General features: G+C 45.7%; 1 protein-coding gene across 4 annotated transcripts; it reads left to right on the top strand.

Moving 5' to 3' along the window:
- Positions 1–1176: 1176 nt before the first annotated feature.
- LOC310837783 (zinc finger protein 202-like) lies at positions 1177–14371 on the top strand. 4 transcript variants are annotated; one of them, XM_083724882.1, is made up of 6 exons: positions 1177–1258; positions 2979–3430; positions 5007–5127; positions 5568–5653; positions 10945–11071; positions 12465–14371. In XM_083724882.1, the coding sequence occupies exons 2-6, from the start codon at positions 3011–3013 to the stop codon at positions 12938–12940; spliced, it is 1230 nt and encodes a 409-aa protein (XP_083581008.1). In that variant the 5' UTR covers positions 1177–1258; positions 2979–3010; the 3' UTR covers positions 12941–14371. The 4 variants fall into 4 exon arrangements, with proteins under 4 accessions (XP_083581008.1, XP_083581011.1, XP_083581010.1 ...); XM_083724885.1 differs by having other exon boundaries at positions 5571–5653; positions 12465–13469; XM_083724884.1 differs by lacking the exon at positions 1177–1258 and adding an exon at positions 1259–1282.
- Positions 14372–16269: the final 1898 nt, after the last annotated feature.

Genomic DNA, 16269 nt, shown 5'->3' with positions numbered 1-16269 from the left:
ATTCAAAGTGTTGGTGCTGACCTTTAAAGCCCTAAATGGCCCAGTATACCTGAAGGAGCGTCTCCACCCCCATCGTTCCGCCTGGACACTGAGGTCCAGCACCGAGGGCCTTCTGGTGGTTCCCTCACTGCGAGAAGAGAAGTTACAGGGCTTTTTTGGTAGTGGCACCCGCCCTGTGGAACACCCTCCCACCAGATGTCAAGGAAATAAACAACTACCTGACATTTAGAAGACATCTGAAGGTTCAGGGAAGTTTTTAATGTGTGACATTTTAACATATTTGTAATATTTTGTTGGAAGCCGCCCAGGGTGTCTGGGGAAACGCAACCAGATGGTAGGGGTACAAATAATAATTTATTATTATAATTATTGTTGTTGTTGTTGTTATTACACACCACCCTATACCCGGAGGTCTCAAGGCGGTTCACAAGACCACAACATACAAAATCAAACCAAAAGCAGTACAGTGGTACTTCGGGTTACATACGCTTCAGGTTACAGACGCTTCAGGTTACAGACACCGCTAACCCAGAAATAGTACCTCGGGTTAAGAACTTTGCTTCAGGATGAGAACAGAAATCGCGCAGTGGCAGCACGGCAGCAGCGGGAGGCCCCATTAGCTAAAGTGGTGCTTCAGGTTAAGAACGGACCTCCAGAACGAATTAAGTTCTTAACCCGAGGTACCACTGTAACCCAATAACATCCCCCCCCAAGCCACATTCTAAAAGGGTGTTGGATGGCAATAAGATCAGCCAAAGGCTTCTAGTTTCTAGTTTAATTGCTCAACGTAGATGCAAAACCGCATTTCCCTGCAGGATCTGCCAGGGGTTCTTTCGCTTGGATTCCTGCATTGCTGGGGGTCGGACTAGATGACCACCTGGGTGCCCTCCAATTCTTGGATTCCATCATTTTCTTCTCTCCGCTGAGTGGCGATCTAGCGTAGGTAGGATGAGAACGGGATTTCACGCAACACCCCCCCCCCGCAAGAAACCTTTGCAGTCAGTTTCCTCCCATCTTGCTCAGGGGAAGGGGGCATATATCTGAGCCCCCCAGGAGTGGCCAAAGCATTCTGTGAAATGCAGAAAAAGCAGAGACCGGAGAGGAATCCGGCAGTTTGGCCTTTGGGTGAACATAGGCTGAGCTCGCTTCCTGGAGAGGGAGGGAACTTGGGGGGGGAGGGAACTCTCATTATAATGCCCCTCCCCATCCGCTGGCTTTCCTGCTTCTTCCCCCGCTGGGATCCACGCGCTGGGATCTGGTGAGCCTGCCTGCCCCACTTTTTGTGCATTTGGGTGGAGGGCAGTCCCAGGGCTGGAGGGGACGGGGAGACTGCAAGGCTGTATAGAGAGGAGGGGGCTTGGGGGCTTGGCAGAGAGGGGTTGTTAACATCCCCACCTCCTCCACGGTCTGATCCTCCTCCACGGTCTGATCCTTTTCAAAGCCGTCTGTGTTGGGGACCTATTTATCTACTTGCACTTTGACGTGCTTTCATAGAATCATAGAATCATAGAGTTGGAAGAGACCACAAAGGCCATCGAGTCCAACCCCCTGCCAAGCAGGAAACACCATCAGAGCACTCCTGACATATGGTTGTCAAGCCTCTGCTTAAAGACCTCCAAAGAAGGAGACTCCACCACACTCCTGGGCAGCAAATTCCACTGTCAACAGCTCTTACTGTCAGGAAGTTCTTCCTAAGGTTTAGGTGGAATCTTAGTTTGGATCCATTGCTCCGTGTCCGCTTCTCTGGAGCAGCAGAAAACAACCTTTCTCCCTCCTCTATGTGACATCCTTTTATATATTTGAACATGGCTATCATATCACCCCTTAACCTCCTCTTCTCCAGGCTAAACATGCCCAGCTCCCTTAGCCGTTCCTCATAAGGCATCGTTTCCAGGCCTTTGACCATTTTGGTTGCCCTCCTCTGGACACGTTCCAGTTTGTCAGTGTCCTTCTTGAACTGTGGTGCCCAGAACTGGACACAGTACTCCAGGTGAGGTCTGACCAGAGCAGAATACAGTGGCACTATTACTTCCCTATTACTTCCCTTTCGAGCTGCTAGGTTGGCAGGAGCAGGGACTGAGCAACAGGAGCTCACCCCGTCGCGGGGATTCAAACAACTGAACCTTCAGATCGGCAAGCCCTAGGCTCTGGGGTCTCTTGTGGAGGGGAGTTCCAGAGGTTAAGGGTGCGCTGCTATGCGCTTTGGTCTCTGAGGCTCTGCAGAAGCCCCACGTGCACATCGCCCAGGAATTGCAGGAGGCTCAAGCAGGCAGCTCCCCTTCGTTTTAGGAGGGTCCCTGCCCTGTTAACGGAGAAATCTGAGGGCTCCCTTGGACAAAAAAAAACAAGGACACCAGCCAGGAATACCAGAGCAAAACAGCAGCCAGTGGGCTTGGCCTTAATTGAAGACTGCCACGACAGGACTCCCACCTGCCACAAGATGGAACAAGATGGAAACCCGGAACAAAAGAGCCCCCAAAACTTTTATTAGCTGCTAATCCCCATGTTATCTAAAGGTAAAGGGACCCCTGACCATTAGGTCAAGTTGTGACTTACTGCCCGAGGGAGCCGGCGTACAGCTTCCGGGTCATGTGGCCAGCATGACTAAGCCGCTTCTGGCGAACCAGAGCAGCGCACGGAAATGCCGTTTACCTTCCCGCCGGAGCGGTACCTATTTATCTACTTGCACTTTGACGTGCTTTCAAACTGCTAGCTTGGCAGGAGCAGGGACCCAGCAACCCAGCAACAGGAGCTCACCCCGTTGCGGGGATTCAAACAACTGAACCTTCAGATCGGCAAGCCCTAGGCTCTGTGGTTTAACCCACAGCGAGACCCATTTTCATGTAGTTCTCCTTCAAAGAGTAGCATGCTGTGAACTTCAGATCACTCTTCCACAGTTTCTCCCAGATATTCAGTTCCATAATATGTCCTTTATTTATTGTCCAGTGTGTCATGGAGACTCATCTTTTGTTTCCCAGAGCTGGAGGCTTTCTTGGGGCACAGATCAAAGATGGAAAAGCAGGGTTCTGCTGCGGCAGGAAGAGGCCCTGACACCATCAAGACTGGAAGCACTGAGAACTTCTGGGAAAGAACTGGGCAGAAGAAGATCCCGGGCGAAGGTGTTTTCCATTCCAAAGTACAGCACCAACAGTTCAGTAACTTCAAAGACGTCTGCTACCAGGAGACCAAGGGACCCCGAGAGCTTTGCAGCCAACTGCGCCGTCTCTGCCATCAGTGGCTGGAGCCAGAGAGACACACCAAGGCTCAGATCCTGGATTTAGTGATCTTGGAGCAGTTCCTGGCTGTCCTCCCTCCGGAGATGGAGAACTGGGTCAGGGAATGTGGAGCAGAGACCAGTTCCCAGGCGGTGGCCCTGGCCGAAGGTTTCCTCCTGAGCCGCGCAGAGGACAGGAAGCAGACAGAGCTGCAGGTGAGAGACAGTTGAATGAGGGTTGTTACAAAGGGCCAGAAAAACATGAGGGAGCTCAGCTCAAAACTCGCTATAATTGGCCAGCTTGTTCAGACAGCAAGAGCCTGCTGGATCAGGCCAATGGTTCAGCTGGTCCAGCATCCTCTTCTCACAGTGACCAACCACATGGCCATCTGTCTTGGATTCTTTAGTTAAGATTCCTGCATTGCAGGGGGTTGGACTGAATGACCCCTGGGGTCCCTTCCAGCTTTACCATTCTGATGCATGTAGGAAGCCTCAAGGACCGACTCTTTCCATATGAACCTACCCAGACCCTGAGATCATCTTCTGAGGCCCTCCTTCGTGTGCCTCCTTCTCTAGAGGTCCAGAGGGTTGCAAGGCGAGAACAGGGCCTTCTCTGCAGTGGCTCCCCGTCTGTGGAATGCTCTCCCCTGGGAAGTTCGCCTGGAGCCTTCATTAAACATATTTAGGCACCAGGCGAAAAGGTTCTTTTTTAACCAGGCCTTTGGTTGATCTGATTTACATCCTATGCCCTTTTAAAATGTTTTTTGGGGGCGGGAGGGAGGCTATTGGGTTGCTGTTTTTATTTTTATCATGTATTTTGTGGTTTTGTATCTTGATTTTATTCTGTGAGCTGCCCTGAGACCCCTGGGTATAGAGCGATATATGAATTCAATAAATAAATAAGCTTCTGGGTCATGTGGCATTATTGTGGACATTATTAAGTGGGCATTATTGTCTTGGAAGATGTTTAGGTAAAGGTAAAGGGACCCCTGACCATTAGGTCCAGTCATGGCCGACTCTGGGGTTGCGGCGCTCATCTCGCTTTATTGGCCGAGGGAGCCGGCGTACAGCTTCCGGGTCATGTGGCCAGCATGAGTAAGCCGCTTCTGGCAAACCAGAGCAGCACACGGAAACACCGTTTACCTTCCCACCGGAGCGGTACCTATTTATCTACTTGCACTTTGACGTGCTTTCGAACTGCTAGATGGGCAGGAGCAGGGACTGAGCAACGGGAGCTCACCCCATTGCGGGGATTCAAACCGCCGACCTTCTGATCAGCAAGTCCTAGGCTCTGTGGTTTAACCCACAGCACCACCCGCGTCCCACAATTTATGGACCTAATAGGTATCTAAAACCAGTGATATTTTAGGGAGCAGGCTAGCAGGCGTGGCCCATTAATTATATCATAGGAGCCTACACAACACAAAACACCGTTGCTGTATGTAGGTTTTATCTTATTTGTTTTTTATCTTATATTTTGGAAATGTACATCCAGGTTTTTTTCCTTTTTTTTTTTTTAGGCGCCCCCAAGAGAGTGGGGCCTTAAGCTATAGCTTGTTTGGCTTATACGTAAATCCAGCACTGGAGATGTTCCTTCCAGTCCTTGTAAAATGTTATGTCTATCTTTTCCCAGCCGATGCTTCTATCATGCCTTGGGCAGAGCTAATATCCCATTGTTGTTTCAGAAGTTCTCCATTGCTCCATAATGTGGTTCATTGTTCTCCAGCTTTTACCAAAAAGCTTCTGAAGATCTGTGTTCACGTTGTTTTACAACTTCAACTTGCTGTTTCAGACCAAGGGTCTGTTTGCAGAATTGGCTGCTGATTCCCTGGAGACAGAGAGGATGCCATCAACCACTGGAGAGTATCCCATGCGAAACGTGCCAGAGAGTGATGGAGGTGCCACTTTGTTGGGTAAATATTATGTTGCATGATCTTGAAGTTGGGTCTCCCTCTGTCACAGAGTGTGCCGGTCAGTAAATCACCCACAGTTCAAATAAAAATAACAACAATAATTCTATTATTTATATCCCGCCCATCTGGGCATAAATCTGTTATCCCAGCCTTCAATATTGAGTATGTTTACATTTTTTAAAGTCATCCAATCTTTGAGCCACACCAGATGTGCTGCTTCGTAATATAATTTAAGAATACCGACTGCTGGTTTTCCAGCAGTCGGTATTCAGAAATACACTGCCTTCAACTACAGAGCATAGCTATTGTGAGCAGAATTCCTCCGCAGAATGTGTCTAATCCTCCTTTAAAGCTGTCCAGAAAAAAGGACTCAACATTCAAACTGCATGCAATGGAAGAGACCTGGGCTCTTGGCTTTCCCGCCACCTTTGTCTGTTTAGCAGGTGATGGAATGAGCTTGGCAAGACCCGTTTGGCCATCTCTTCTTTCGGACGGAGGGAAAGCAGCTGCTGTAACACTAGACCAGGTAAGGGGAAGGACCCCTGGGGAGATGGGCAGGTGGCAGTGATGGGGCCTCTTATCTCCTGTGCGCCTCCTCCAGGTTCAACAAATCCCTCTCCTTCTCTTTGCTTCTGTTTGAGCTACATGCAAAGAAGGCAGTGTATGCCAGGCAGATTTGAAGAACCTTTCCTTTCCGAGTCTTCTGGATTATGCTTGCCGATGACCTTCATGTTAAATTTCCATACTTTCTTCCTTCCTTTTAAAAAAATAAAATAAAAATTATTCATTTTTATTCATTACAGTGGACGCTCGGGTTGCGAACGTGATCTGTGCGGGAGGCACATTCTCAACCCACAGCGTTTGCAACCCGCAGCGCTGTGTCTGTGCACACATAGGTCGCAATTCTGCGCTTCTGTGCATGCGCAAAGCGTGTTTTAGTGTTTCTGCGCAAGCGCGGAAACCCGGAAGTAACCTGTTCCAGTACTTCCGGGTTTGGCGTGGTGCGCAACCTGAAAACGCACAACCTGAAGTGTCTGTAAGCCGATGGTATGACTGTATAACATTTATACATTTATTCTTATCCAAACTTAAAACCATGGAGAGACCTGGTCTGAACAAAGACATTGGATTCTCAACTCATTACCAAACTTAAAACCATGGAGAGACCTGGTATGAACAAAGACATTGGATTCTCATCTCATTACCAAACTTAAAACCATGGAGAGAAGTGGTCTGAACAAAGACATTGGATTCTCATCTCATTACCAAACTTAAAACCATGGAGAGACCTGGTCTGAACAAAGACATTGGATTCTCATCTCATTACCAAACTTAAAACCATGGAGAGACCTGGTCTGAACAAAGACATTGGATTCTCATCTCATTACCAAACTTAAAACCATGGAGAGACCTGGTCTGAACAAAGACATTGGATTCTCATCTCATTTTGTTGTTGTTGTTTAGTCGTTTAGTCGTGTCCGACTCTTCGTGACCCCATGGACCAGAGAACGCCAGGCACCTCTGTCCTCTACTGCCTCCCGCAGTTTGGTCAAACTCATGCTGGTAACCTCGAAAACACTATCCAACCATCTCGTCCTCTGCCGTCCCCTTCTCCTTGTGCCCTCCATCTTTCCCAACATCAGGGTCTTCTCCAGGGAGTCTTCTCTTCTCATGAGGTGGCCAAAGTACTGGAGCCTCAGCTTCACAATCTGTCCTTCCAGTGAGCACTCAGGGTTGATTTCCTTCAGTATGGAGAGGTTTGATCTTCTTGCAGTCCATGGGACTCTCAAGAGTCTCCTCCAGCACCAGAATTCAAAAGCATCAATTCTTCGGCGATCAGCCTTCTTTATGGTCCAGCTCTCACTTCCATACATCACTACTGGGAAAACCATAGCTTTAACTATACGAACCTTTGTTGGCAAGGTGATGTCTCTACTTCTCAAGATGCTGTCTAGGCCTGTCATTGCCCTTCTCCCAAGAAGCAGGCGTCTTTTAATTTCGTGGCTGCTGTCACCATCTGCAGTGATCATTGAGCCCAAGAAAGTAAAATCTCTCACTACCTCCATTTCTTCCCCTTCTATTTGCCAGGAGGTGATGGGCCCAGTGGCCATGATCTTCGTTTTTTTGATGTTGAGCTTCAGATCATATTTTGCGCTCTCCTCTTTCACCCTCATTAAAAGGTTCTTTAATTCCTCCTCACTTTCTGCCATCAAGGTTGTGTCATCTGCATATCTGAGGTTGTTGATATTTCTTCCAGCAATCTTAATTCCGGCTAGGGATTCATCCAGCCCAGCCTTTCGCATGATGAATTCTGCATATAAGTTAAATAAGCAGGGAGACAAAATACAGCCTTGTCGTACTCCTTTCCCAATTTTGAACCAATCAGTTGTTCCATATCCAGTTCTAACTGTAGCTTCTTGTCCCACATAGAGATTTCTCAGGAGACAGATGAGGTGATCTGGCACTCCCATTTCTTTAAGAACTTGCCATAGTTTGCCGTGGTCGACACAGTCAAAGGCTTTTGCATAGTCAATGAAGCAGAAGTAGATGTCTTTCTGGAACTCTGGAACTCTCTAGCTTTCTCCATAATCCAGCGCATGTTTGCAATTTGGTCTCTGGTTCCTCTGCCTCTTCAAAATCCAGCTTGCACTTCTGGGAGTTCTCGGTCCACATACTGCTTGAGCCTTCCTTGTAGAATTTTAAGCATAACCTTGCTAGCGTGTGAAATGAGTGCAATTGTGCGGTAGTTGGAGCATTCTTTGGCACTGCCCTTCTTTGGGATTGGGATGTAGACTGATCTTCTCCAATCTTCTGGCCACTGCTGAGTTCTCCAAACTTGCTGGCATATTGAGTGTAGCACCTTAACAGCATCATCTTTTAAAATTTTAAATAGTTCAGCTGGAATACCATCACTTCCACTGGCCTTGTTATTTGCAGTGCTTAAAACCATGGAGAGACCTGGTCTGAACAAAGACATTGGATTCTTATCTCATTACCAAACTTAAAACCATGGAGAGACCTGGTCTGAACAAAGACATTGGATTCTTATCTCATTATACATGACAAAGCCTTTTTTCACCATCTTTTTTTTATAATATTTTTTATTAGTTTTATGAAATACAGAAAAAAGAATAAAAAGCATATTATAGAAGTAGAAAAGGAAAGTTACAAATTTTTCTTACTCTTTTTTCCAAATCTGTTGGACTTCCCCACGTCCTCCCAACCCTGCGTTCTCTGTGATACATAACGTCTGCAATTTGTTAACTTGTTTCAATAATTATTGTATCTTCCATTTTATCATGTTACCCAATTTCAAATATATTATGACCCAAATCATGTACGTCTTTTTTCACCTTCTCACCCCTTGCTTTTTCCTGCAAGACCTATTGCAGTCGTTAAGAGTCGTCAACAGGCTCAACACAGCTATCTGCCAATCACCCAATCCCACCACCCTTCTGAGTAATACCCCTCCCCACCTTCTCACTATATAGAAGGGTCTGGTGACTTCTGTTTCAGTGTATCTGAAGAAGTGTGCATGCACACGAAAGCTAATACCAAGAACTAACTTAGTTGGTCTTTAAGGTGCTACTGGAAGGAATTTTTTTATTTTGTTTTTGTATAACATTTGTCATCATACAGAAATCATAATCATTTTACAAATAGGATTCTCAGAACCCCCGAACTTCCCTCCATGGTTTCCCCAGATATTCTTTTCAAACTGAGTCTTATCATATTCTCCATATTTTCTTAAATCTCAATTTTTATCATAATTCTCACTTCACTGCACTCCAGTGTTTTCAATTGTTTACAGTGTTCTTTCAAGTAACTTAAAATTTCCCCCCATTCTTTATTAAATTTACTGTCTTCTTGATCTCCGATTTTCCCGGTCATTTTTGCCAGTTCGGCATACAGTGGTACCTCGGGTTACATACGCTTCAGGTTACAGACTCTACTAACCCAGAAATAGTGCTTCAGGTTAAGAACTTTGCTTCAGGTTGAGACAGAAATCATGCTCCGGCAGCTAAAGTGGTGCTTCAGGTTAAGAAGAGTTTCAGGTTAAGCTCGGACCTCCGGAATGAATTAAGTGCTTAACCCGAGGTACCACTGTAGTCCATCATCTCTATCAGCCATTCTTCTTTTGTAGGTAAATTGTCCTCCTTCCATCTTTGGGCAAGTAGCATCCGTGCAGCTGTTGTAGCATACCTAAATAGTCTCTTCTGATCCTGAGGTATTTCTGGACCTAATATTCCTAGTAAGAAAGCTTCCTTCTTTCCTTCCCTCCTTCCTTCCTAGTCCAGTGTCCCATTTTTTCTTTATATTGATTTTTATGATGTTTTGAATTTTTTTAGCAAATTTACTCCGCAGGCAATAAACTATTATCTTATAGTTTTCTTTTTGACTTCCCACCCTTCCCTCCCTGACATTTTTGTGCATTATAATTATTACCAAACCCCTTAAACCATCTTACCGTTTTCTTCCTCTGCTGTTCATATCTCAAATCCTGCTCACAATTTCATGTCGCTCGAATACTTCATCAGATAGTCCAAGAGAGGCCTCAGATTTTCCATAAAAAGTTTGTCCTTTGGATCTCTTAATTTTACAGTCAATTTCGCCATTTCAGCATAGTCCGTTCATTTTAGAAGCCATTCTTCTTTAGTTGGGATCCCTCCTTCCATTTCTGCATGTAGAGAGTTGTTGGATACATAAAATATAAAAGTCAGCTTCTTCAGAACCTCTGTCCCAATTATCCCGCACAGAAAGCCTTCGGGTTTTTTTTTTTGGGGGGGGGGAAATAACCAATTTAAACATCTTATTTAGGAGAAGGTATGGAAAGTTAATTTAAAATTTACAGGTTGTTGTACATTAAAGAGAATTACATGAAGACGATGTATAGATGGTACTTAACAGCGTTTAAGATTGCAAAAATGTATTAGGGTAAATCGGGTACCCTTTGGAAGGCAAAAAGGTTATTGGGAAATGATTTATAATGAGTTAAAAAATGTTTAAAGTGATGATTCCCAAGAAACCTGAGGCTTTTCTGTTAGGTATAATTAGACCATAATTTGTTTACGAATGCTATGGCGGTGGCAAGAATAGTCTGAGTGTGAAAATGGAGAGGAAATCCAGACGAAAGAAGAATGACTTATGAAGGTGATTGAATATGCTGAAATGGCTAGACTGAGAATTAAAGAACAGAATGAAGAATTTTTTTTTTTGAAGAATTGAAATATTTTGTAGAAAATTTGAAAAAAAAAATACCACGGTGATGTTAAAATGTATTGAGGATTTGAAGTATTGCAATGAATGAGAAGTGGTAGTTTAATCATGTGTAGTTAACATATATACAGTGGTATCTTGGTTCTCAAATTTAATCCCTTCCGGGAGTCTGTTCAACTCCTGAAACTGTTTGAAAACCAAGGCACGATTTCTGATTGGCTGCAGGAGCTTCCTGCACTCAATTGGAAGCTGCGTAGGACATTCAGCTTCTGAAAAACATTTGCAAACATTCATGTCCGGGTTTGTGGCGTTCGGGAGCAAATTTTTCGGGAGCCAAAGCATTCAACTACCAAGGTACCACTGTAATGGGTGAAATATAAGTAATAAATCAGCTTTATAAGGCAAGAAAAAAACACCATGGAAAGGTGAATGGGAAGTCAACAAATAATGAGATATATATTTCGATGGTTGTCTAAAAGAATTTGTAAAATTTGAAAAGCTAATAAAAAATGTTAATTTGAAAATCTAACAAAAATATCAGTAATAGGCTATAAACTAATGATATGTTAATAATAAACATCTTCTTTAATTCGTTATCAGTGCCCCGTGTCCTTTGAGGATGTGGCTGTGTTCTTTGCAGAAGAGGAGTGGTCTCTGCTGGATCCTGACCAGAGAGCTCTGCATAGTGAAGTCATGGAGGACAATTGCCTGATGGTCACCTCTCTAGGTAAGGCCCCCTTGTTTCCCTTGCTCTGAGGTGAAGAGCTGCCGTCCTCACAATATAGATTTTAAACTCTGGGGAAAACTTTGGAAAAGCGATTTGACATTTACAGCGTGTTATTCTTTGAAGGAGATCTACTTGAAAATGATTTACAGATGGTATTTAACTCCGAGTAGGCTTACTAAGAACTATAAGGCTGAATCGGATAAGTGCTGGAGATGCAAAGAGGCGGAGGGAACGTTCATATGTGGTGGACTTGTGAAAGGGTAAAAGAATATTGGGAAATGGTCCATAATGAATTGAAACAAATGTTTAAAAGTATTCCCCCCCCCCAAGAGTCCTTTTTGTTGGGGATAATTCAGACTGAAATTCCCAGGTGTCCAAAAAGGTATGCCACTATGGCGGCCCGTGTTTTGTTAGCCCCAAAATGAAAACGAGCCAAGTCCCAACCAAAGAAAAATGGCAACTTAAGCTGACAGAATATGCACAGCTTCCAGACGTAACATATAGCATAAGAGAAAAAAAACTCGTTTGTTGTTGTTGTTTAGTCGTTTAGTCGTGTCCGACTCTTCGTGACTCCATGGATCAGAGCACGCCAGGCACTCCTGTCTTCCACTGCCTGCCACAGTTTCGTCAAACTCATGCTGGTAGCTTTGAAAACACTGTCCCACCATCTCGTCCTCTGTCGTCCCCTTCTCCTTGTGCCCTCCATCTTTCCCAACATCAGGGTCTTTTCCAGGGAGTCTTCTCTTCTCATGAGGTGGCCAAGGTATTGGAGCCTCAGCTTCACGATCTGTCCTTCCAGTGAGCACTCAGGGCTGATTTCCTTCAGATTGGAGAGGTTTGATCTTCTTGCAGTCCATGGGACTCTCAAGAGTCTCCTCCAGCACCACAATTCAAAAGCATCAATTCTTTGGCAATCATCCTTCTTTATGGTCCAGCTCTCACTTCCATACATCACTACTGGGAAAACCATAGCTTTTACTATACGGACCTTTGTTGGCAAGGTGATGTCCCTGCTTTTTAAGATGCTGTCTAGGTTTGCCATCGCCTTTCTCCCAAGAAGCAGGCGTCTTTTAATTTCATGACTGCTGTCACCATCTGCAGTGATCATTGAGCCCAAGAAAGTAAAATCTCTCACTGCCTCCATTTCTTCCCCTTCTATTTGCCAGGAGGTGATGGGCCCAGTGGCCATGATCTTCGTTTTTTTGATGTTGAGCTTCAGACCATGTTTTGCGCTCGTTACAAAGACTATAAACACACAGTATATACAGAAATGAAAGCACACCCACCACATGTGGTAGAATATGCCTTCCTTCTCTTTACACTTCCAACATACGTTTGTGTACAAAGACACCCCCTTGGGCTCTCTTACTATTTTCCTCTCTTCATTCTGCAGCTCACGGAAAGCACTTCCGCCGCCATTTGGACCACACGACCCACCAAACCATCCACACGTCGGAGAAGCCGTATCAGTGCTTCGTGTGTGGCAGGAAGTTCATCCAAAAGGGAAGTCTCACTGAACATCAGAGAATCCACACAGGGGAGAAGCCGTATCAGTGCTCGGAGTGCGGAAAGAGCTTTGGCCAGAAGTCCCAGCTCACTTTTCACCAGAGAACTCATTCGGGGAAGAAACCTTATCAATGCCTGAAGTGCGGAAAGAACTTCGTTCACCATTCAACCTTTTCTTGCCATCAGAAAGTTCACTTTCGGGAGAAATTGTATAAATCAGGGGCGGGCAACATCAGGCCTCTCTACCCTGCGCTTGGCACCTGCCCCACACCAGGCCCCCCCTCCCCAGCCCCTGCCCCCCCAATGACTCTTCTGTTTCTGCCTGCTTGGAATGTGTCCTTCAACTCCAACAATGCCCCTTGAATGTCTGTATCGAGGATAGAGAAGGTGTTGAAACTGGCTGGCTGTCATGTCTGGCATGTCGGGCCATGAGAAGTTCGTTGCAGAGGACTCTCTTACGCAACTGGGCCCAGGATAGATCTCTTAAATCCGCTCGTGGGAAGAAGGGAGCTTCATTCCGCCTGATTTAGGTGTGTGAGTGATCTCTACAGGGAACTTTTCTGTGCTCCAGAGCCCAGCGCTAAGCAGGATTGATCAGTCCTGCTCCCCACCCACACAGACCAGCTTTGGACTGGTGAATAATGACAGCAAATGATTGACAGGTGTGTGGGCTCGCCCACAAGTCAGAAGTTGGCTCAGGTTGGTGGGGTGAGGTGGGGAGATATCTGGTCCCCCAGGCAGAAAAAGGGTTCTCTACCCACTGGGGTGGGACATGGGTGGCGCTGTGGGTTAAACCACATAGCCTAGGGCTTGCCGATCAGAAGGTTGGCGGTTCGAATCTCCGCAACAGGGTGAGCTCCTGTTGTTCGGTCCCTGCTCCTGCCAACCTAGCAGTTTGAAAGTCGAAGTGCAAGTAGATAATAGGTACTGCTCCCACGGGAAGGTAAACGGCATTTCCGTGTGCTGCTCTGGTTTGCCAGAAGCGACTTAGTCATGCTGGCCACATGACCCGGAAGCTGTACACCAGCTCCCTCGGCCTGTAAAGCGAGATGAGCACGCAACCCCAGAGTCAGTCACGACTGGACCTAATGGTCAGGGGTCCCTTTACCTTTACTCACGGGGTAAGTTACCGGTTTTCCTTTTCTGATTTACTAGATACTCACGTTTTGAGACAGCATATGGCAGCCATTCTGTGATTGGTCATGCCCAGGAGAGCAGCCATTTTAGAGTGGCATGCATGTCGCTTTCTCTATGTTCCAAAGGTTGCAAAGAAAGGTATAAGAAGAATGGAGAGGCTGCTGTATCGTCAGGCTCATCCTGGATAGCTCAGTTGGTGCTGATAACGCCAAGGTTGCAGGTTCGAGCCGTGAATGGGGCAACTGCATATTCCTGCATTGCAGGAATAGATGATCCTCAGGGTCCCTTCTTAGCCTACAATCCTATGATTTCTATGATTCCCTAAACTGGCATCTATCCACAGCTGATCCATCTGGCTACAGTCACGGGAGGCGAGTGCGGGGCTTCTCCATTGGAGAGCAATTTTGGGTTCCTCCGTTTGAGCTGTTTGCATTCCAGGTGGTCATTGCTATTATTCAGTGACTAAGAAGTAGCTCCTGGGCTCCCTTCTCCTATTTCCTTTTCATCCTGTTTCTTTTTCTGTTGTGGCTCTTCGAACGTAAGCAGATAACGCTCTTACGCTACTGCCATTTGTAAGCTGGTCCTTGCAAATGTTTCCGGGTTGCACATCAAATAAATGCTTCGTTTATCTTTATAAGTGGATTGCAGAGAAGAAAATACATATTGCAATTTAAAAAAAGAGAAGTGTCCTGGGTGTTACATGGAGACTTGAAAGGTGGGATAGGAATTGTGTTTATAAATATATATACCGTATTTTTCACTCCATAAGACACACTTTTTTCTTCTAAAAAGTAAGGGGAAATGTCTGTGTGTCTTATGGAGTGGATGCATGGTCCCTGGAGCCGAATTGCCCAGGGGAGAAAAGCAGATCATGCTTTTTTTTCTGAAAGTGGGAAGTGGGTATTGAAACAAAGCCGCTAATCAGCAAGTGATCGGGGAGGGGGATAAGTGACGCTAGCAATAAAGGAGGCTGCCTGGGAGCAGGGAGGTAAAGACAGCAAACTTGCAAGGAGAGGAGACAGGAAGACAAAAGAAATGAGGAGAGAAATTAGAAGAAAAGGAGGAGCAAAAAACTGCTCCAGCTAAGGAAAAGACATTAAGGCAAACAAGAGGGAAGGGAGTGTTGAAAGGAAGCAGCTGATTGGCAAGCGATTGGGGAGGCAGATAAGGGATGCTAGAGATAAAGGAGGCTGCCTGGGAGGGGGAAGGTAAAAACACATGGATCCTCAGGATTTTTGCATTGGGTCACCCCAAATTCACCATCAGATCACATAGCATGTCCATGGCTACAGCCTCCACCAAAAAAACCGTGCGTCCACTGGTTCGTGGGGCCGCAATGGCACAAAAACGTGGTTACAAATCACGGATCCACATGGATCCTCAGGATTATTGCATTGGGTCACCCCAAATTCACCCTCAGGTCACATAGCGTGTCCATGGCTACAGCCTGCACCAAAAAAACTGTGCATCCACTGGTTCGTGGGGCCGCAATGGCACAAAAATGTGGTTACAAATCACGGATCCACATGGATCCTCAGGATTTTTGTATTGGGCTACCACAAACTCACCGTCAAATCACATGTCTGTGGCCACAGTATGAACCACAAAAATCATACATCCACTGTTTCGTTCAGAATATTTTTTTTCTTAAATACGGTATATATTGAAACCAGATTTCTGTCTCCCAACCCTGAACATCAGCAGGGACTGGCCCGAGGTCACCCAGGCAGCTTCATTCATGGCTGAGTTAGGGGGCATCTGAACCTGGGTCTCCCAGTTCCTAGTTCAGCACTTGATAACCACCACACTGGCTCTGCAAGGATGTTGTTGTTAACATTTGTATATCCCCCTTCATCCGTAGATCTCATGGCAGTTCACAACATTGGAGGTTTATAAGCAGAGTTTGGCTGGCCATCTGTCATGGATGCTCTAGTTGAGATTCCTGCAGGGGGTTGGACTAGATCAGTGTTCCCCAACCTTGGGCCTCCAGCTGTTTTTGGACTACAACTCCCATCATCCCTCGCTAGCAAGACCAGTGGTCAAGGATGTTGGGAATTGTAGTCCAAAAACAGCTGGAGGCCCAAGGTTGGGGAATACTGGACTAGATGACCCTTGGGGTCCTTCCAACTATGATTCCATGAGAAAATTAGCATATAAAAAGCACATACACATAATAAAAATAAGAATAAAACTCTGAGTAGGACTTATTTGAATACTACCCAGACTCCCCAGGAGAGCCTCTCCCCACTCTACCCAAAAACCCCACAAATGCACATAATTTCCGACCCTTCAAGTGTCTCAGGACGTCCCTGATTTAGAGAAGCCCTTCCAGGTTTCTGATCTGATCCTGGAATGTCCCACTTTTCCTTAGGACACCTGTATTTTCACTGGAGAAACGTCAGAGGGTATGGAGTAATTTGACCCCCGAGGCGTCTGAAGTCAATCCTGTATAGGGAAGGGTTTTTTTTAAAAAAAGTTTAATGTTTTATAATGTTTTTAGATATGTTGGAAGCTGCCCAGAGTGGCTGGGGCATAAATAGTAAACTTATTATGGA

Source organism: Podarcis gaigeae (genome assembly GCF_964106915.1).
Source record: "Podarcis gaigeae genome assembly, chromosome: 2".
In the NCBI taxonomy this organism is placed as follows: Eukaryota; Metazoa; Chordata; class Lepidosauria; order Squamata; family Lacertidae; genus Podarcis; species Podarcis gaigeae.
Note: the sequence above shows the minus strand (reverse complement) of the source record. Positions and strands in the feature narration are given on the sequence as shown.

Bases quoted from the DNA above. Each gene is read 5' to 3' on its own strand.
- LOC310837783 (XM_083724882.1), top strand. From the start codon at position 3,011: ATGGAAAAGCAGGGTTCTGCTGCGGCAGGAAGAGGCCCTGACACCATC. The intron at 5,128-5,567 runs GTAAATATTATG...TTGTCTGTTTAG, and splicing joins TGGAGGTGCCACTTTGTTGG to CAGGTGATGGAATGAGCTTG. The intron at 11,072-12,464 runs GTAAGGCCCCCT...TTCATTCTGCAG, and splicing joins CCTGATGGTCACCTCTCTAG to CTCACGGAAAGCACTTCCGC.